General features: G+C 33.1%; 1 protein-coding gene across 2 annotated transcripts in view; it reads right to left on the reverse strand.

Annotated features, from left to right (window-relative positions):
• The window catches only part of ORC4 (origin recognition complex subunit 4), a gene marked incomplete at its 3' end in the record, with an annotated part of 56,520 nt that overhangs the window by 13,124 nt on the left and 22,024 nt on the right, over positions 1 to 21,372 (reverse strand). The window contains exons 2-9 of one of the 2 annotated variants that reach the window (XM_084239466.1): positions 18,879 to 18,952; positions 15,648 to 15,724; positions 15,107 to 15,197; positions 10,441 to 10,516; positions 9,926 to 10,011; positions 7,102 to 7,150; positions 5,194 to 5,345; positions 1,741 to 1,914 (exon numbers count right to left, since the gene is read on the reverse strand). In XM_084239466.1, the coding sequence (XP_084095592.1) occupies positions 1,741 to 1,914; positions 5,194 to 5,345; positions 7,102 to 7,150; positions 9,926 to 10,011; positions 10,441 to 10,516; positions 15,107 to 15,197; positions 15,648 to 15,724; positions 18,879 to 18,935 (762 nt within the window). In that variant the 5' untranslated portion in view covers positions 18,936 to 18,952. Of the gene's footprint in view, positions 1 to 1,740; positions 1,915 to 5,193; positions 5,346 to 7,101; positions 7,151 to 9,925; positions 10,012 to 10,440; positions 10,517 to 15,106; positions 15,198 to 15,647; positions 15,725 to 18,878; positions 19,193 to 21,372 lie in introns of those variants that run through there. The other variant, XM_084239465.1, reaches the window with a different exon arrangement.

A 21,372-nucleotide genomic window follows, 5' to 3' on the forward strand; every position in this document is an offset into this window, starting at 1 on the left:
GTTATCTATACACAGTGGTATACTGTTCAGCAATCAAAAAAGATAAAACTTATGTCACTAGCTGCAAGATAGATGGAGCTGTCGGGGATTGTGCTAAGTGAAATAAGTCAGAAGTCGGGCCTCCCCTGTGGCGCAGTGGTTGGGCGCTGGGTTGCGAGGCTGCCCCTAGCCTCTGCAGCGCTGGGGCGCTGGTTCGATCCCTGGCTGCTCCCTGGCTACCGAAGGAGGGTCCCACATGGCGCGCAGACCTCTCCTGCCGCCCACTGCTCCCCTCAGCGGTGTACTTTGCTCCTTCTGCCTGCTCTGCTCTCTGCTCTCCGCTCTGGCTCTGGTGGATTCTCTCACCCTCCCGCGCTTCTGACTGTACCCAGTGCTTGTATAAATAAATAAATAAATCTTTTAAAAAAAAATTAAAAAAAAAAAAGAAAAGAAATAAGTCAGAAGGAGAAAGACAAATACTGGATGATGTCACTTCTATGGGGACCTTAATGAAACCAAACAAAGGATCAGAAAAATTCAAACTGATAACAAATTCTAGGAATCTGACCACACAACTGAGGCTACTAGTGAAAGAGATGAGGGAGAGGTAAAAACAAAGTGGGAATGGGGCACAAGTGACTATGGTGGTGGATTATGTGTGTTTTGATGGTGTGTGGTTTGGTAACACCACCCAAAGGGGGAGATTCTATACACATAACATGAACAACATAACCCAATGTTACCTCAATTGAAAAAAAAAAAAAACAAAAACAAAACAGAACATGTTGGTTGTGTGAGTAAGTATGAGAGGGCAAGAAAAAAGGGAGATTAGGGGAAAAAAGGTTTTATAAGTACAATCTATCATTATGGTTTTAACATAATGCAGTCTTTGTTTTGACCAGTGAATACAGACTGAATAACTAATCATCCAGGGATAATCCTCACTCATTAGTGTTTAATATTATACAACAGTTTATCCCAATTCTTTCAAAACCAAGGACTGTTTATATTCTTTCCCACTTTCCAAGGCCCCATATTTTAAAAAGAGATTCTACCATGTAGGATTTATTAACACTGCTTTTCATTTGTTATTAAACATATTCACACTCTCTTCTTTCTACCAATTAAAATTTATTGTCAGTATAAGATAAACAGATTAATATATTGGGTTGATATTACAATGACTAGTATAAATAAGAATGCTCAAATAAAGTATAGGTAAATTTACAGAGTCTACAAGATCTTTAAAACAACATTTCAATGTGCCTTTATATCCCTACCCTCTGGGTTCCAAGGATTCCAAGACATAATTTGCATATGTAGATAATATAATCAGAGGTTTCACAGTCTACACTGCCTTTAAATGGCCCCAATGAGATAAGAGATGAACTTGTTCATGAGAATTGGAAAAAAAGAAAAACAAAAATACACTGGACAGGCGAGTATGAACCACTATGCTAAAATACTGCTGAATTTATAAAGAAAATGATAGAAATTCATTATGAAATAATCTAAAATATAAGCTAAATCTAAACAAAAGAAAACCTCATTAAAGTTATCTTGACAGAAAAATTAGGAGATAGAACATTTCAATTTTCTTTCCTAAGATCAAAACACACAAAATTGTAGAATTTCTATTTCTACAGTTTTATGCCACAGTAACATCAGTTTTGTACTAATTTATAAATTTATTCATAAAAATTTATTTTCAAATGGTACAGCAATACACAAAATCATCTGATTGCCTTTGTTCCAAGTTACCTGAATATGCTCATTCCACTTCTCAGCATAAAACTTGTCTGGAAATTCTGCAGGCAGAGATAATTGTTCTTTAAATATTTTAAGATACTGTGGAAAACCAAATGAATTCATTATGTGTATCTGACGGTGAGAAAATCGTGACTTCACTCTTTTTTCTAAGAGTTCCAAAATATCCTTAAAAACAAACATATAAGATTTGTGTTAAAAAAACACATACACAAATATTAAAGATTTAAGGTTTCGAACCATCACCTAAAATTAAGCAATTCTTATCCTGAAATATACAATTCAACATTAAAATATATTTATGCAAGTGTTTAAAAATTCAAATGATTTCCTTGATCTCCTTAGAATTATAAGACAATAGAAGTAAGACTGGCTTGCAAATAAACCAAGAGTACACAAAATTTTTTCATGTAAGCTACTTTAAATGGTAACTTGTCCCCTTCTAAACTGTTATCCTATGTTTATAGCAGCTCTATTTACAATAGCTAAGCTTTGGAAACAACCCAAATGCCCAAAAATAGATGACTGGATCAAGAAGATGTGGTACATATATACCATGGAATATTACTCAGCATTCAAAAAAGATAAACACATGCAATTTGCAGCAACATGGATGGCGCTGGAAGGAATCATCCTCAGCAAAATAAGCCAGAAAGAAGAAGAAAAATACCAGATGGTCTCACTCATAGCAAGAATCTAGAAAACTTAAATAAGGGACCAGGAAAATGAGTAACAATAAGAAAGTGAAAATCAAAATCAACAAAAAACTATGAACCAGAGACACTTTTTGGGGGGTGGGGGGCGGGAGGGGAGGGATTGGGTCAGAATGGGGGTGGTTGCAATTGTATGGGGAATATAAAAATAAAATTTATTATTAAAAAATAATAATAAAATAAAATGCTACATAGAAAAAAAAATAAACTGTTATCCTGATGATGTCATGCCTTTATCCTATAATATTACTCTCAATTAATCTTTAAATTGCAATGACCTAAAGTAAATGCTGAAAAATTTACAACTATTATTAAAGTTATAGCACAGTAGCATCAACAGTTTGATTAAGGAATTTCACATATTCTATGAAGATTTCAAGGTAAAATTAAGATAGAAAATGTAGTGAGACTTATTCTATAGACAAAAATTTAAATATCTTCATTGTTTTATGTAGCAAACACTCAAGAGGCAACATGTGTAGTAGAGAAAATTGCAGTTCACTGAACTACCCACATATTTAAGCTGAAGTCATGCTGGACACAAGTAACAAACAAGAAGAGGAAAGTGGCAGGAATAGAGCATGAAATAACTAAGTCTGTTTTTAGTGCTATTTTAGAAGCTACTTATATTTGTTTTTCTTAAAAGTTGAGAATCAAGTTTACTGCCAATTTTCTGTAATAATAAAGAATTTTTTTACAAGAATTTTTTTACAATAACAAACAATTATATCTTAAAAATACAGATTTTTAAGCCTACCCACTGATTTTTCCCAATAGCTAGGTTAAAAAAATAATCATATAGGAGAAGAGTATTCAAGTGATCAAAAAATCATTGCTAGTTTGGGAAGGAAGACAGAAAATATTAATAGCTTGGTTTGAGGCAAAAGCAGAAGCATTAATGAAAAACATGAAATGTTTATATAGGTTAAAGGAAAGTATTGTGTCAACATAGGAGAAAAAAGAAAAAAGTTATGTTCAGAGAGAGAAATATTGTGCATCTACTTTCTATTAAAGAGCAGCTCTAGATCACACGTTTAGGTAGGTTGCTGAAGGTAGTTAAAGCAATCTATGCAAGCAATAATTAAGTGCCTGAATTTGGATTTGCAAAGAGGTGAAGTAAAAGATATTTTGGTGCTAGACAGTAAACAAAAATTGGCAATATGGGGCTAAAATGAATATTTACTTTTTTATTAGAATGAATATTTAAAAAATTACTTCCAAAGAAAAAGGATTGCTTGCTGCCAAAGTCTCCACTACATATATGCTTTTTTTCTTTCCCAATAAACATGGACACATAGATATACTTACACCTGAAAGAACTGCAGTTAAAGAATTATACAAACAGAAAAGAGCCTCAGATAATACTGCTAAAGAAGACTGACCACTTTAATTGATCCTTCACTGGGTCTGTAACATTTCCCACTGCCACTCTACAAAAAAAGATTTTTAGCAATGAGGAAGATGCTTCCTTAATTCCTGTGATAAAACTGTAGCTTTTCCCAAAGAGGAATAAAGATATGTGAAGAAATCAGTCACATGTTCTATTAGGGATACTTACTATGAAAGCATACATCATATAATTTCCAGATTACTAGAGAATGTCAGAGAAAATTACACCATTAAAAAAAAAAAACTAGCACTAGAGAGAGGATTATTAAAAAAATGACTTAGTAGAGACTCACTTTTCTTTGAAAACAAAGCTGTAGGAAATATGTAAATGACCCCAAAGGAATGGAGAAGGGAAAAAGGAAAGCTATACACACATAGCAGTCACAGTATGAAGATAAGTAACAAACATCAGTGTTACTTGAATTGTAAATTCATACCATGAGACTAAAAAGCAGAAACACAAGAAAGTTTCTGTAGCTACCTGAAGGTTCACAAGATTAAACATGCACAGTCTTCACAAAGTAATGAGACAGTGACACTGAAACCATGGGTAAATATCATTCTAAAATCCCTTGAAGGCAAAGGAGCCATGATCTACTGTGATAGCTTGATAAGCTAATCCATTCCATTCCATTTTTAGTAATGTATACTTAGAAAGTTAGGGCAATATCATTTTGAGTCGAGTCGAAACATTTTCAAAACTGAAGAGTGTTAAATGCAAGAGTAGAAACTATTAGTGATTTTTATAAAACACTTGTGAGATTATTTAACTTCTTTTATACCTAATGTAGAAGTTATATTTATTTGTAAAATGTAAATTCACATGTTTTCTTCAATGATTACACTGGAGGTGGGGAGGGATTAGTTTAGGAGTATGTATGATAACCGTTTTCTTGTTTTCCTTAAACAGAGTTAAAAAGTGGGATAAATGAGCCAGACATTGGTGAAACACTTAAAATGCCGAACCAGGGCCTCCCCTGTGGCACAGCTGTTGAGCGCTGGGTTGCAAAGCTGCCCTCAGCCTCTGCAGCACAGGTTCAATCCACGGCTGCTCCCCGGCCACCGGAGGAGAGTCCCACATGGTGCGCAGACCTCTCCTGCCGCCCGCTGCTCCCCTCAGCAGTGTACTTCTGTCCTTCTGCCTGCTCTGCTCCCTGCTCTGGCTCTGGTGAATTCTCTCACCCTCCCGCGCTTCTGACTGTACCCCCAGTGCTTGTATAAATAAATAAATAAACAAATCTTAAAAAAAATAAAATAAAATGCCAAACCTACAAAAGAAACTATCAGTTTTAAAACTTTAATTTTCTAAACACTACAATAAAATTTTTAAAATAGAAATACTTACCAATCTACATGTAAGACCAATAACTGCTATTGGAGTCTGTGTAGACTGAGAAATATCAAAAAGATTATAGAGGAGTGTTTGGTTTTTATGATGAGCAAAAAGATCAAATTCATCTAAAATGAAAAGCACTGGGCAACTACTAGTCCGGTCTCCTAAAACACAATAACAAACAATTATATAAACCTTTCTTAAATTTCCTAACTATTTACTAAATTTCCATTTTTAAAACTCAATTCAACAAACATATATTGATAACCTACTTTGGATGAGGCATTTACTGATGCATACATTTATTCAAAAACGAAAGAATTATTCTCAAGGCAAAGATAGCTTTTATTACATTCAAATAGTTCAAAGTCTAATTATTAGATTCTAGCAGCTTACTGATGAAAAATTAAGAATGATTGGAGACAAAATTATAGAAACATTCTTCCATCATCAGCAAACTGACAAAGATCTTTTAATAGCTACATAGGCCAGAACTTTGGCATTAAATGGGAATCAAAATTTGTGAACAAAACTATTGTTTCAAAAGAGACTTGTTTAGTTGGTACAAATGAAAAGTATACCTCCCATAGAAATTATGTTTATAAATACTGGTTAGATCAGAATGTCTAATTCTAAACCAAAGTCACTTTAACTCCTAATCACAAATTTTATTATTTTAACAATATCAGAAAATTCAGCATGGCTATGGATTCATTTGTCTTTCACAACAATGGAAAAAACAATAGCAGGACAATCACTATACCTTAAGGTTTAAGGCATTAGCGTTACATAAATGATGAAAAGAACCAGATAAAAGAGACTTACTCTAAGAGATAATAAAACATGTATTTCCTCCTTTAACCTCTCATTTTTCAATATGCTCATTAATGTGTGCTGGTTTTTGTATATTTTCAAATCATCATTATGTAAATATACCCTATTTGTTCTATTAATCTGACTTACTTCACTTCATATAATTCCCTCAAATTCCTTCCATTTTTCTATAAATGGCTGCATTTCATTTTTCCTTATGTCTGAACAGTAATTCATAGTATAGAGATACCACATCTTCTTGATCCAATTATTGGGTGTCTAGGCTGCTTTCTTGTCCTAGCTATTTTAAACCGTACTGCAATAAACACTGTAGTACACATAGTTCTTTTATGTTGATGATTTTATGCTCTGTGAAAGAGTGGGATTGTTGGATAGTACAATCTTTGCTTTTTGTTTTTTAAGATGAATTCAAATTGCTTTTTACATGGTCACACCAGTTTACAATCTGACCAAAAGTATAATAGTGTTGCTCTTTCTTCACATGTTCTTCAGCACTTGTTGGAAGTTGTGAGGTGAGGCCTGTGTTCTGACCTGTGTCTCTCTTATTGGAAATGATGATGAACATTTTTCTCTACTGATATGTATCTATTTGACCTTCTCGATATCCCCTTTGGTGAATTATCTCCTAACATCTGCTGCCCACTTATTAACTGGGTTGTTCACTGTCTACTGCTAAGATGTATAAATTTTTTATATATCTCAGATACTGACCCTTTGCCAGTTAAATGCCTTGTGAATATTTTCTCCCATTCAGTAGGAAGTCTTTTAAATCTTTTTCTTTTTTTAATCACTATGTAAAAGCTTTCTAATTTGAGATAATCCCAACTGTTGATTGTTGCTTTTATTTCCCTTGTCAAAGGGGCTGAATTTCGAGAACCACCTTTATCACTGATGTCATGGAACATATTGCCAGTGTTTTCTTCAATTATATTTTATTGTTGCAGGTATTATATCTAGCGCTTTCATTTTTATGTATATATTTATGTATATTTTTATGTATATATTTAGTAATCCAACTAATTTTTAGGTATGGAGCTAGTGAGCCAATCTTATTCTTTTGATATTATTAAATAAGCAAATATTCACCTTTTTTTAAAGCTTCCAGAAGAAATGAAAGGTTTTCAGCAAAACTTCCCTGAATAACAAAAAGAAAAGAAACCATGACTAGAAGTTCAGTGAAATAAAAAATAAGAGTGTTATCAACCATTAGACATTATACAGACACTATGTATTTTCTCCTAGTCACTGGCCAAATTCTCAGCTTGGTATCGCTATGCTTTCAATCAGAAATGTAAATATCAATAGCAGGGACAGCACAGCACAGAAAACGTCATTAACACATCAAGCTCTACTTTTTTATTTTCCAGACAAAATGTGGAAAAATGTCAACTTCGTTTAAAGGTAGATTTGAATAGGTCATATATTCTAGTCAGAGAAACTAGAAATCCATTGATTTTGTACCTTCAAAGACATTAGTCTCTTGCAAGACTCTAATTTATTCTGCTAAAAAAAAAAAAAAAAAAAAAAAAAGGTCACAAATGTAAATGAGACCTAAAAGGAAAAGGGAGAAGAAATCTGTCCCAACCATTAGATACTACGATAGAGTATCTGTATTCAAGAGCTTATTATGGAATGTGTATATAGCATATCAAATTTACTATGACTACTTGGAAGATAGCCTAAACACTTTTGGATATAACTTATTCTAGATAGAAATTAAGAGTAGTAAGTGCTTTATTTAGATATTTTAGTTTGTGGGTACAGTCCCTGTTAAACATACTTTTCATTAAAATCATTAATTCTATATTTTTCAATTTAAAGAACCTGCAAACAAAATTTAAAGATGTAGAGAAGGGAGAAAAAAAAACACCCAAACCCCACTTGTTTGTTTTCCAATCAAGAAAACTGATATAAAATAGCTTAAGTTTTTAAGTGTTTCTACATATTTTATGACAATTATATGATGTCAAGTCAGTGCTGTTTCCAAAGCAGATAGGTCAAAAGGTTTATACTATAATTTAAACAAAAGATGAAAGAGAGAAGGTTTATACTATAACTTAAACAAAGGATGAAAGAGAAAAAGGTTGAAAGAGATTTGAGAAATTAGTGGTCAAAATTCCTCAAAGATTAGTTATCTTGTGAGTGTTTTATAAAGAATAGTTTAACTGACATTTAGTACATAATAATATAAATACATACACACTCAAAAATGTACTTAAATACATACTTATAAATTCATGTAAGTGTAAAAATATACAAGTTTGCTACTTGATACACTCTGCTACTTGATATATGTGTGTGTGTGTATGTGTGTGTGTGTATTAAAAAAAAAAGATTCTGGGTTAAGTCACAGGTTCCTCATGTCCAGCATTTGTAATCTTATGAAGACCGGCAACTAATTATGCTGAGACTTAGGTGTCTAATCTATATAACATAGAAATAAATTTACAATCTCTCTATATAGTTATAAGAAGACTAGGATGATAAACAACTGTAACTTTCATTAGGTCATATGAATCTAATATGAAAAGGCCCATTCAGGAAAGTCGGAAACACAAATTTAGATCAACTGGAAATCAAAGCGAAAATTAGCTATATAATAGTAACTCTTCTGACCACATAGTCCATTATTTTAAACATTATATTTTGAAGAAGAGCATGAATGTTAGATATATAATCTAAGTGTGGAGGGAGCCCAATAGACTATGGCAGAGTATTACGGATGCCTTGGTGGTAGGTGTGATGTAGTAACATATAGCTGAAGAGGTGTATCCTATAGCTCTGAAACTTATACAGAGCAAACCAATGCTACTTCACTACAAAAAAAAAAAAAGTCAAAATATTAAAAAACATAAGTAGAATTTCAGTTTACTGGCAAGGGGGGAGGGAGACACATTTTGAATTCATACTTCAAAGATCTAAAGACAATGGAAGGATAATATATACAGGTAAAAAAATTTGACGGTATTTAATAAAAAATGAAATTCCTAAATGCTAGCCTTATATAAACTATGGCTATAGAGCACACAGATGAGAGATTAAAGTGATAGAAGTGCATGCTCACTAGTGACCAGAAAATGAAATTGGGTATATAACCCAATTCAATTGCCTAAGAAATATGAGAATGAGTCATTTCCTCATGAAAATTAAAACTGTTATAAATTAAGTTAATTATGCTTCCCTTGAGTCCTATAAATCAAGTGATAGGTAAAGTTGAATAAAAGTTACAAACATTTCCAATCAGGTTAAGTTAATGATGTTCACTGTTTTGAGATTTCAAACTGTTACATGAAGTATGGGTACATTTCTAAAAACATTTTAGTAGTAAGAAATAAAAGAAATTTGTGTAATACATTATGATATATGATACAGCATAAAAAGTAAAAAATAATAAATGATGTTTAATGCTTTTTTTAAAGAATGGATCTGAGAAGTGTAATAAAAGGATGTCCGTTTAACAGATGAAGAATCTGAAATATTACCAGGTAGCCAATTTTTGAAAGAGTAGATCTAAGTCTATATTTCTGTAGCTTCAAATTTAGCATATTTCCCACTTCTCTTATGCTACTCAAGTCTCTTATGACTAGAAAATGCTACATTTTAATAATTATATTAATAAATCTCCAGGATACAAAATCAACTATTTTTATTACAGATAATGAAACAAATTCAAATAATATTCACACTAACCCAAAATGTACTTATGTATTTGATAAAGCTAGTATAATTTACTTTAAAAAATGCTAAACATATCATGAATGAATACACCATAGTATAAAGTTTCCATAAGAATCTTGCTAATTTCAATTCAAAATCTCTGAACCCTTCCCCAAGTCTTCCAAATTTATGAAACTATGCTACAGACTTTACATTCACGCACATTTAATAAAAGGATAGAAATGAAACTTACAAAAACTTTATCTTCAACTACATTTTCCAGATTTAACTGTCTTGTGATTTCCTTTAGGGCAATTTTATCATTGATTTGTAGCAGTCCTGAAATAAAGTCCATTTACAAGTATTTAATTAAAAAAAATCTGATAAAATGCAGATCATTTTCCAGTCAAATATTTTTCAAATGCTTTTAAACTTTCTAGAAAGTATAATAGTTTGTCGGTTTACATTATTTCCTCTTTAAAACTCAGCATGAAGACATTTGGTAGGCTCAAAGAACCATTTATCTTGCAGCTGGTGTTATTACGAAGTAAAAAAGGCGACAAACAGTAGAGTCCTTTTATGCCTCCTTTATTGTTTAATATTTTCAGTTTCTGAAAGTATTGTGCATGGTGTGCTAAACTGAAAGCTGTTAGACATGGATCTAGTTATTAAATTCAGATTTAAAACATACAAGTGAATTTGGTATCATAATATAAAATGCTCACATGGCTTATATCATATCCAATAGCAAAATGATGGCATACTTACCATTTAGGTGAACTTGTAATACATTTTCATTCATTTCTTCAATTTCCATGAGCTCTTTCAAAGCACGGTTTATTAACTAGATAATATTAAAAAGTGTACCAAATATTTAACAGGTAAAATATGCCCATACTCATTTTAAACTATGAATAATGGAAATAAAATATTAATAGCTAGCCTGTGCTTTTAAACTAACAAATACATTTGCAAATTCTTACAGATAAAAGGTTTAAATAAGGCTCTAATGTTTGAGTTTTCTTCATATGTTGGAGTCAGGAATAATAACACATTCTTTCAGTCTTCTACCCAAGCCTCTAACAGATGCTTAGAAGAAACCCTCAAGTTTTCAAAAAAATATTTCTCTCCAAGTCACACAAAACCTCTTAAGAACCTCACAACATAGACCATTACATGTTTTTAAAATTTACTTTACTAAAATATCATTGAAATAAGTTAAAAGTCATTGAAAAATATATATCAGAACAATGCTGAACGGTTGCAAAAAATCTACCCACATATATCAATTTCTATGCTACAGCATGAACTATACTGTATGTTATGATGAAAGGAAAACATAAAAAGAAACAAGAGGTTAAATTGAGTAAGACATGTTCCCTCTGTTAACTGCTAGGGAAATAGAGAAAATATTAAACAAACTTAGAAGTTGCTATAAAATAAATTATTGCCAGTAGTAATTTACTCAAGATAACAATTACTACTGGATATAAATACTTACAGTTGCACTCAGAAGAGTTACAGTACTTTAAATCATTCAATGATAAAGGCTCTCCTTTTTATAATTACAGATTTCCCTGCAACATAACTTTTGTGTTTTGATGTACTTTTAATATATCTTTTTTGCCACATCATATAACATCTCCTCATATTAAATACTGCATGTGTTCCTTTAAAATATGTAAAGAAATGGAAATAAGAAAGGCCAAAAAACTTTACAAAGGAAGAACAGTGTTGGACTATTTCTTCTAATATTAAATTAATATTAAAAGGGTACAATCAAAATAAATGGTCCAAGAAAAGAGGCTGTAGGTAAAAAAATATTAGTAAAGATGGCATCAAAATTTAGTGAAGATGGGCCTCCCCTGGTGGCGCAGCGGTTGAGCGCTGGGCTGCGAAGCGGCCTGCAGCCTCTGTAGGAACGGTTTGATCCCCGGCCACCAGCAAGGGTCCCACATGGCACGCAGACCTCTCCTGCCGCCCCTGCTCCCCTCAGCAGTGTATTTCGTCAGTCTGCCTGTTCTGTTCCTTGCTCTGGTTCTGGTGAATTCTCTCACCCTCCCGCGCTTCTGACTGTACCCAGTGCTTGTATAAATAAATAAATAAATCTTAAAGAGAAAAAAAAAATTAGTGAAGACAAAAAGAACTTCAACAAAGGCACTGGGACTACTGGTAAACTATTTTGAAAAACAAAATAAAAGTATTGATACTTGGAATAGTCTACTTCCATTTGTCATTGTAATATCTTTGTGCAATAAGCGAATAGCTTCATTTTAAATCACTAGGTCTTACAGCAAGACATCAAACATTCTAGTCATCATGGTATCATTACAGGTAGTCTAGGTTTTTTAAAAAGAGACAATCTGAACATTATCAACTGTCATACTATGAGCTAAACACCAGGTAGGAAGTGGCATTCTTTATAGAGAACTATCTAAAGATAAGATCGGAGGAAGGTGGAAGAGTGGGAAGGGGCATACAGGAATGCTATAGGATCTGCTTTTGTTTGTAAAAAATATACATACTTTAGCAAATTTGCTAATAAAATGGAATGTTATTTACTTTTTTCTGAACTTTCTCCACACAGCTAGGAATGAACTTCTAAGATGAAGTTCAGAATAAATTCAATCATTAACTGCTCAAGTTGTATTTTTAGGTTTGATACTTTGATGTACAAATCTTGAAGATTCAACCTTTCTGATGTACTGCCATTTTATTTGAAGATAAGGTTTTATAATATAATAACAGGTCTAATGTAATGATTTCCTAGACCTCACTTTCTCTTCTTACTGATAGAAAGACTACCACTCTGAATTAAAATATTACCTAAAAATGTTCTTTGAACATTTACATGATGTTTTATGAAAGTAATGAAAAGTGGGATAAAAAAGAAAATTGTACTTTACTGAAGAAAGATATTATTTTATATTAAAAAGGCCTAGAGAGTACCAATTCTTATGACTAGTAGTTAGGCACAGCCTGTGAAATTTTCAATGTGCTACTATTCTAGAAGCACCCAGACAGGAAAAGTCACACACAAAAATCATATTAAATTAGCTGTAGTAGGCACAACTGACATTCACTAAATACTTTTGGGTGAACCTCCTTTGTAGGCATATAGGAGAAATGCACTTTTCTGCTCTCTTAAAATTAGTGGTGACCATATAAATCACTCTGGCCAGTGAATGGTAAGGAGATGTGATCTGTATCACCTTTGGGTAGGAACTTTCTGTATCCATCACTAATCATGCTCCTTCCCCTTAGTGGGGTTTGTATGGGAAAAAAAGTTGAGATAATCACTCCCCTTAAATGACAACTTTCTTTTGTAATTAGATACTGAGATTTGGGGTTCTTATGAGAGCATAATATACACTATCCAGGTTGGTACAGCAATTTGTTAAGGCAAAAGAGAAAAGTCTGCCCTTGTAGTATTCCCACATAACATAAACAAAATCGATATTAATTCTAACGGGGAAAAAATTGTAATCCAGGAGTTTCAACTTCCAGCCATCTTGTAAGTTATGTGAAAAATAATTGTTGGTATATTTAAAATAATGTTTTGTTTTGTTTTTTTAAGTTCCCTGATGTTAGTAAGCTTCCTTTTATATTTCTTTGGTCTGGATGATTTTAGAAGGTTCTGCTAAGTAGCTTGTTGGGTTTTTTTTCTCCCTTGCCTTAGGTTAATTTTTCATTCTCTTAAAAATAATATTGTATGATCATACAGACCAAGCATCAAAAAGTACAAAAAGACACAGTGAAAGGACTTCTACATCTAGTCTCAATTTGCCTATGTCCTATCCCCCTCAACAACAACAACAAAAAACCCAACACTGTATTATTGCTTAATACAACAGGGAATTTTTGGTTATTGTACCAATCAACAGAAATATGAATTTTGTTTTGCTATTCTTTTCAACTGCTGCATAATAGTCTACTGCATGGTTAAAAAAAAAAAAATCATGATATTGTAACCAGTATCCTGCTGATGGGTATTTATGTTGCTTCTCATCTTTCATGGTTGACAATAGAACTGCAAGGAATAACTCTATATATATGTTATTTCACAATGTAAATTCCTAGAAGCGTTGTTGCTAGAAATCAAGGATATGTGCATTTGTAACTGGTTATATATTTTTGTCTAATTTTAGTTGCAGCATAAAGTTTATAAGTAGCAGGCACATATTTATAAGTTTACAAACTCTGTGTTATCAATCTTAAGGGGTTTTGGGGTTTCTGGATAGAGAAAATTAGTGTACTTTTTATTTAATTTACTTAACTATGAGTGAGAGTTCAATGTTTACAAGGAATTGTATTTAATTTTCTGTAACCTTTATGTGCATAGCCTTTGCTCATTAATTCTACTATTAACAGACTTACTGTTAATAATTTAAAATATTCTAGTAGCTCAAAAGCATATAAAATCACCCAAATTAGCTGAAGCCAAAAACAAAGGAAAAGTCATGATTAAAAACTCAAAAATAAATAGTGATTGTGGAACTATTGGGCATAGTTGCACTAAACCAAACTAAACTTATTAATAATAAAAAATTATTAATAATAAAAAATTATTCTAAGTATTATGATAACAAAATAAATGTGAAAACTTCTTAAACTACTGAAAAAGAAGTTACCTAGAATCACGGGAAATGGGTAGAACAGTATAATCCTGAAGTCTTAATTTATCCATCTTACATAATGAAGAGTCGACATAAAAAATAAAAGCGTACTTTTACTTCATTACACATCATGATTTAAAATTGAGAAATCTAAATCTACTGAATGGAATATAATGGAAAACAGACAGCATAGAACCTATTTAGAATAGTAATACTTTCAGTGTAATGCCATAATATAGCCTATAAATTGAATAAAGAATGTGAAAAGAAAGAATAAGGGGAAAAGCAAAGATATCTTTTTGAAGTAACTAAGCAAATTATTATAGAAGGAAAGCAGATCATTTTTGAAGATATTAGTTACAAATAAAAAATTGCTTGACTCAAGGTTAAACAATAATAAAATAGGAAAAACAGAATGCATGGCATAGCTTAGTTAGTTAAGCTATGAAAAGCAGGAACAATAAATAACTTGCAGAGTTAGTGTAAAGAATACATGATAGAACACAGATAAAAGGGTCAAGTATAGGCTCAGTCAATGTTAGTTTGCTTTTTCCACTGGCAATCACTAACTCTTGAAGGGTAAAAGACCATGACAGAATAAACATCGCTGAAAATTTGTTATTGTGGGGAAAAATAAGATTAAAAGAAGTATATTTAATACCAACATTACATGGCTTCACACGACTTCACAGATACGCAGAAAAAAAAAGTTAGTAACAAAATAAAACATTTGTTTTCCATAAGAATCATACAATACATAATTGTCTACCAAAGCAAAAAACAAAAACAAAAAAACTACCATAATAAACAACTTTTACCATGGTCTTTCCAGATCCTCGGGGCCCAATAATAAGAACAGAGTTACTTTCTCCATGGATAGCAGTTCTTTTTAGCAGCTCAATAAGGTGTCTGAAATAACAAAAATAGACCAAAATTTAATAAAGCTGCAATAATTTGCAGAGAGATACATTTTAAATCTGAAATTGAATAAGCACAGAAAAAGGCATTCCTTATTTCTCTCCCTTTGGGCATTTGACTCATGCGCTAAATAGTCCTACACAGAAGTATACCGAAAAGATGGTAGGCCAATAGTGACTCTGAAAATCTCAAGAGGAAATATCATGGTTTTATGTTATGGCTCAAGGGACAACAATAGCTGTAAAAAGTGCAGAATTTTCCTTATAATACAAGATAACAAAAACTACACAATTCTAAAATTAAAGGACTTTCTCATTATAGAAATATTTATTTCTGTTTTCGCTTGTTTCTTTGACAAAGCAAAGGGCTTTTACCTCTATAAAATTGTTCATTAGCACTGTTTAAGATAAAGGACATCTATAAGCAGGTTCATAAACTTACTTATATTGCACTTGTACTCCAAATAGATTACTATGTGGACTCTGATGACAAAATCTTTCACGCAAAATTCTGTGTACCTGATGAAAATAAAGTGAATAAATGAAACTACTATACATGCAATAAAAAAATGAATGAGAACAGACATATAACAATCACATTTAGGTATTAATGAAGCAATTCAACCCTCCTTAAAGAATGTTCTTCAAGAATTCTACAATTTTCTATAAAATAGTTCTTTTTACTTCTTTCAAGTCCAGAGAAAGGATGAGAACTTAGTTGTGAAGGTTTCACAGAGGGAGAATGACTTATTTTAGCCATATCAGCTACTTAAGGGCTTATAGGAGGGTTTTTTTTATGCATGTGAATTAAAGAATACCTCATTTTGTATGTCAGTCAAGGAACAGAAAAGAGAATGTAACAGTGTAATCTAATTTAATAATGTTCAGGTACTACAACTCCATAGACTAACACATCTAAATTTGCTCAGTTCAAGCCCAATCTGTATGTATCATAAAAGTCAGGATTCTAAGGAAATCTAAGCAGGCCCCATTAGATGTGGCGCACAATACTACTGAAAGGTCATAATCCATACCTAAAAAATGCTGCAAATACATTAGAAATAAAAAACACATTCAATAAACAATCAACAAAGTAGTAATTCAGCATATAAGGAAATGCTCAATGGTATGGAGGAAGTCACATTCATCTATGCTAAATAATAAGTATCACTGGAAAAAAATTAAAAATAAAATTCTAGAATTCGAATAAGGTGTTAAATTCTTAGTTAGCCTTAGAATGACGGGCTTAGACTTAGTTGTTTACTCCACATTCAAAAAAGATAAATTCACACCATTCACAGCTTGTGGATGGAGTATGGAGCTACAAGGAATTATGTTCAGTGAAAAAGAAAAGTATCAGATGGTTTCACTTACAGGAGGAATACAGGGGAGCCAAATAAGACATCAGTGTGAAAATATAACAACAATACAAAACACAACAAAACAAAAAGACAATTATAAATCAAGAGACATCCTGCAGGGGAGGAGGCTGGAGAGGGATCAGAGGGAGGGAGGAAGGAGCACAGGGGACTGTGGTGATGGTGTACCAGTGTATTGGTGAAGGAAATTCTAGGGGGACTATGTGGGGGGGGGGGAGCAAATATTGTTTAAAAATGAACAATGATGTTAAATAATAAAAAAAAGAAGCCTCTAAGAATATTTGTTTTTCTCAGATTGACAGCATGAAGAACTAATTACATGAATTTTAAAGGTAGCCTTATCTGAACTGTTATTGTTTACCTGTAATATGGAGACAATAACACCTTTCTGCTTTAAGTTAAGCCTGTTTCAAAAGTTAAATGACACATTTGTTTTAAACACAATAATAGTTATTAAGTAAAAGCTGTAACTGAAAACACTTAAGTGAGCAAATATACTTGACTAATCATAATTCCTCAGTAAATCATAGAAATAAAGACATCTTAGTCCTTTTTTTAAAACTTCATAAACTCTATTAGATAGGCAACAACTATGTATTATAAATATAAGGTAAGGATAAAGTGAAGAAGGTGTAGTCAAAGAGTTGCAAAATCTAAAAGTGATCTGGGATGGAGGTTAAACAGGTATACAGATATACAGGGAAAATTTGTGCACTTTATGAAGATATGCAATTATACTTGTTAAAAACTTTTTTGGGGTCTCCCTGGTTGTGCAAGAGGTTAAGCACCACACTATGAAGCAATCTGCAGCCTCTGCAGCACGAGCTCAATCTCCAGCCGGCCAGAGAGCAGCCCACATGGCGCAGCAGACCTCTCCTGTAGTGCCTGCTGCTCCCCTCAGCAGTGCTTTAGGTCAGTCTGCTGTTCTGCTCCCCACTGTCTCTGGTGAATCCTCTCACCCCCCACATCTCTTACCTGTACCCCAGCTCTTGTATGCATAAATAAATCTTAAAAAAAAAAAAAACTTGTTTTGAAATAGTTAAACATTTTCCTTCAAGATGAAATAAAGAGCTTTAAAAAAAAAAAAATTATTTAGGGGCCTCCCCTGGTGGCACAGCGGTTGAGCGCTGGGCTGCGAAGCTGCCCACAGCCTCTGCAGCGCCAGTTCGATCCCCGGCTGCCAGCAAGGGTCCCACATGGCGCGCAGACCCCTCCTGCCGCGCCCGCTGCTTCCCTCAGCAGTGTATTTCATCGGTCTGCCTGTTCTGTTCCCTGCTCTGGCTCTGGTGAATTCTCTCACCCTCCCGCGCTTCTGACTGTACCCAGTGCTTGTATAAATAAATAAAAAAATAAATCTTTAAAAAAAAATTTATTTAGTGGCGCTGCAGTGGCTGCAGACAGCTTCACAGCACTGTACTCAACCTGCTACGCCACCAGGGAGGCCCGAAACAAAGTAAGACAGATAATAGTGGCGCAGCGGTTGAGCGCTGGGTTGCGAAGATGCCTCCAGCCTCTGAAGCGCCGGTTTGATCCCCGGCTGCTCCCCGGCTGCTCCCCAGCCACCGGAGGAGGGTCCCACATGGCGCGCAGACCTCTCCTGCCACCCGCTGCTCCCCTCAGCAGTGTTACTTTGGTCCTTCTGCCTGTTCTGCCCCCAGCTCTGGCTCTGGTGAATTCTCTCACCCTCCCGTGCTTCTGACTGTGCCCAGTGCTTGTATAAATAAATAAATAAATAGATAAATAAATAAATCTTTAAAAAAAAGTCTTTAAAAAAAAATCAAGAATATTTGCTCTTGCTACTTCTGTTCAGTATTGTACTGAAAGGAAGAAGTAAAACTCTGTTTGCAGGTAAGGGATAAATTAAAAACCTATTAGAACTAATAAAATGAGATGAGCAAGGCTGCAACATACAAGATTAAGATACAAAAATCAACTGATTTATATGCAAAAATAATGAACAAGCCCAAAATGAAATTAAGAAAATTCCATTTGTCACAGCATCAAAAAACAAAATACTTAGAAATTAAATACAACTTCAAACTGAAGACACTCTGAACATAATATTAAACTAACTGAAATCACACCCCATTGAGGAAAACCCAAGTTAGGATTCTACTACCCAAACACTTTTTTAAAAGGATGAAATAAAAGAATAGCACAAGATAATTCCCCCCTTATGAATGGAAAGATTCTTCATCAGTGCTAACTGGAAAATTCAAGTTAAAAAGATGACAATTTCTCTCATCACTATTGTATGCTAACAGACCTTGAAATTAATGAAAATACATACTCACCTGTGAAAGGCACTCAGTTTGTATTAAGCTGTTACTCTTGGATTTACGACTGCTCATTTCAACAAACTGAAATCCTTAAAAAAAAAAAAATTAGTACGAATACAATAGAGACTATTGGCTTAGAATAAGCCACTAAGAATAAACACTAAGAATTTACTGTTAGAAAATCAAAATAAATACAAGTCTTAAAACATGAACAAATATTCAAGTTTGAAAAAAACTCTCAATGTCTCTTCTCTGATGAAGTTTTTATATGACACTCCCCATGCCACACTTTATATGGTTCTTACAAGACAAGTAAGACAAAGTTCTCACTACCCTTCCCTGCAATTTCATATGCACCTTCCCTTGCCTGACTTCTAAACACCAAAACAAGACAAGACAAAAACTTATGTGCTTTCATTCATAGAATGTTTCTCACCACATCTATCCCACAGGATCATCCCTTCCATTAAGTCTTCACTTTCTTGTTCCTTAGTCATATACAGACATTAAATACCAGATTAAATGCCTCATCCATGAGCACCCATTACTCCCTTTGTTTCCCTTTATCTATATTCAAATTATACTAAATAAAGTTGTCAGTATCCCCAAAAAGGGAATATTTTAAAATTCCAAGCATTTTAACATACTGTACAAAATAAAATTAACAACAGTAAATGGAATGAATATATATATACACACACACATACAAACACACACTAATTAAAAATGCACAACTTTGTAAAATTCTTCCTGAGGGCAATATACACATAAAAACACCTGTCAAAAAGGAGTAATTTCCTCAGCACTGATTTCCTACAGGAGTAGTTTATTAGTTAGGTAATAAGGCTTAAACAGTATTTAAATCTATGTTCCAGGAGTTGTTGTTATAAGGGCTTTGCACTTATTAACTCATTTAGTCCTCAAAATAACACTGAGGCAGTTATTTTTAACACAATATAAGTATAGGTCATAGCTAATACCTGTAAACACTTAAGTGAGCTTATATCTTATAATCCTCCTTTACAATTAGAAAACAGTCATTTGACAAAAATCAAATCACACGTAAGTCAGAAGACAGAATTTAAATGTGAACAGTTATATCTGGCTACAAACAATACATATTATATGTTTTGTTGTAAATGTATATATTTGGATATACATAAGAACTGTAACCTGGCCAACTGTTTTTAAAAAGTACAAATTTTAATACCTTGATGGAAATTGTCACTGTGGCAATATTATTTTTTATATTCATTTTTATTAATTTCACATACTGATAAATGCCAACTCCTAGAATATCATTTTTTTCTCCTCTGGAAATACTAACAGAACAGCAGTTGAGCTATTTAGATAGCAAGCAAATTTGCCTCCCCTTTCCTGACCCAAACATCAAAACTTAAGTAAAACCCTGGGCTTCTGGCTCCAGGCTTCCAAACTGAAAACTTATGAACAGTACATTCAAATGATTCTTTGTTCCTGAAGAATCTTCTTGCTTAGGAGAAAAGGGTATTCTCTGTTGCTCTAGGGCACCTTCCAGAAGCCTTTCGTCCATATAAGCATGTTGTTTGAGAATTTTGAGACTCTTGACATTCATTTTTACTTTACTTAGTTTTTTTTCCTCCTTAAATGAGTTGTAGGGTGGGAAAAACACATTCAACAACATAAAATAATATCCGAGCTCTGGATTAAGACAGTCTTGACTGAAAAAAGTCTACAAGTTAACATCTGATATTACAGGTAGCCATGGAAGAACTGCTCCTTGATATAAGGAAGACTAAGTTTAAAAAGTGGAGGAGACATTTTATAATAAGCTTCTTTCCCCTCATTTCATGGATTAAGAAAGCTTAGCTTAGAAAAGCTAAATGAAATGTCTGAGGTCCTGAGATAAGTGACTAATTGTCTCCTCACATTAACTATAGGTAAGCTATTAAGTTATCAGGCAAACTATTAGAACCATACATTTTTCTTCCTTTGGGGACCATTCCTGAAAAAAATAAACACACTACTTCAGTGCCTAACTTACACAAATTTTGACTGCAAATTAAGCCTTACTTCAAAGATTAATTTAAATGTAGCTTGTTCCTCCAATACTCAAATCTCTATAGCAAAAGATATTTTTAAAAACAACTGAAATTTAATAGATGAAAAGACAATATTCAGACTGAGAGATAACAGCAAATCGCATTTCTGACACACATCTTGCACAATTGAATTGTCAAAACTTAACAAAGAAACAAACCATTTCACCAAAAAGAGTATACGGATGGTAAACAAACATACAAAATGATGCTTAACATCATTAGATGTTAAGAAAATGCAAATCAAAAACAGAATAAGATATCAATACACACCCCTGAGAACACCCAAAATCAAACAAAGAAAACATCAACTGCCTGTGCAGATCTAGAGAAACTGCAAATTTCTGGTAAAAATGTTAAATGATACAGTCACTCTACAAAGTTGCATTGTAGCTTTTTTTTTTTTGGAAAAACCAAACACACACTATCTA

Source organism: Talpa europaea (genome assembly GCF_964194135.1).
Source record: "Talpa europaea genome assembly, chromosome: 1".
Taxonomy (NCBI): domain Eukaryota; kingdom Metazoa; phylum Chordata; class Mammalia; order Eulipotyphla; family Talpidae; genus Talpa; species Talpa europaea.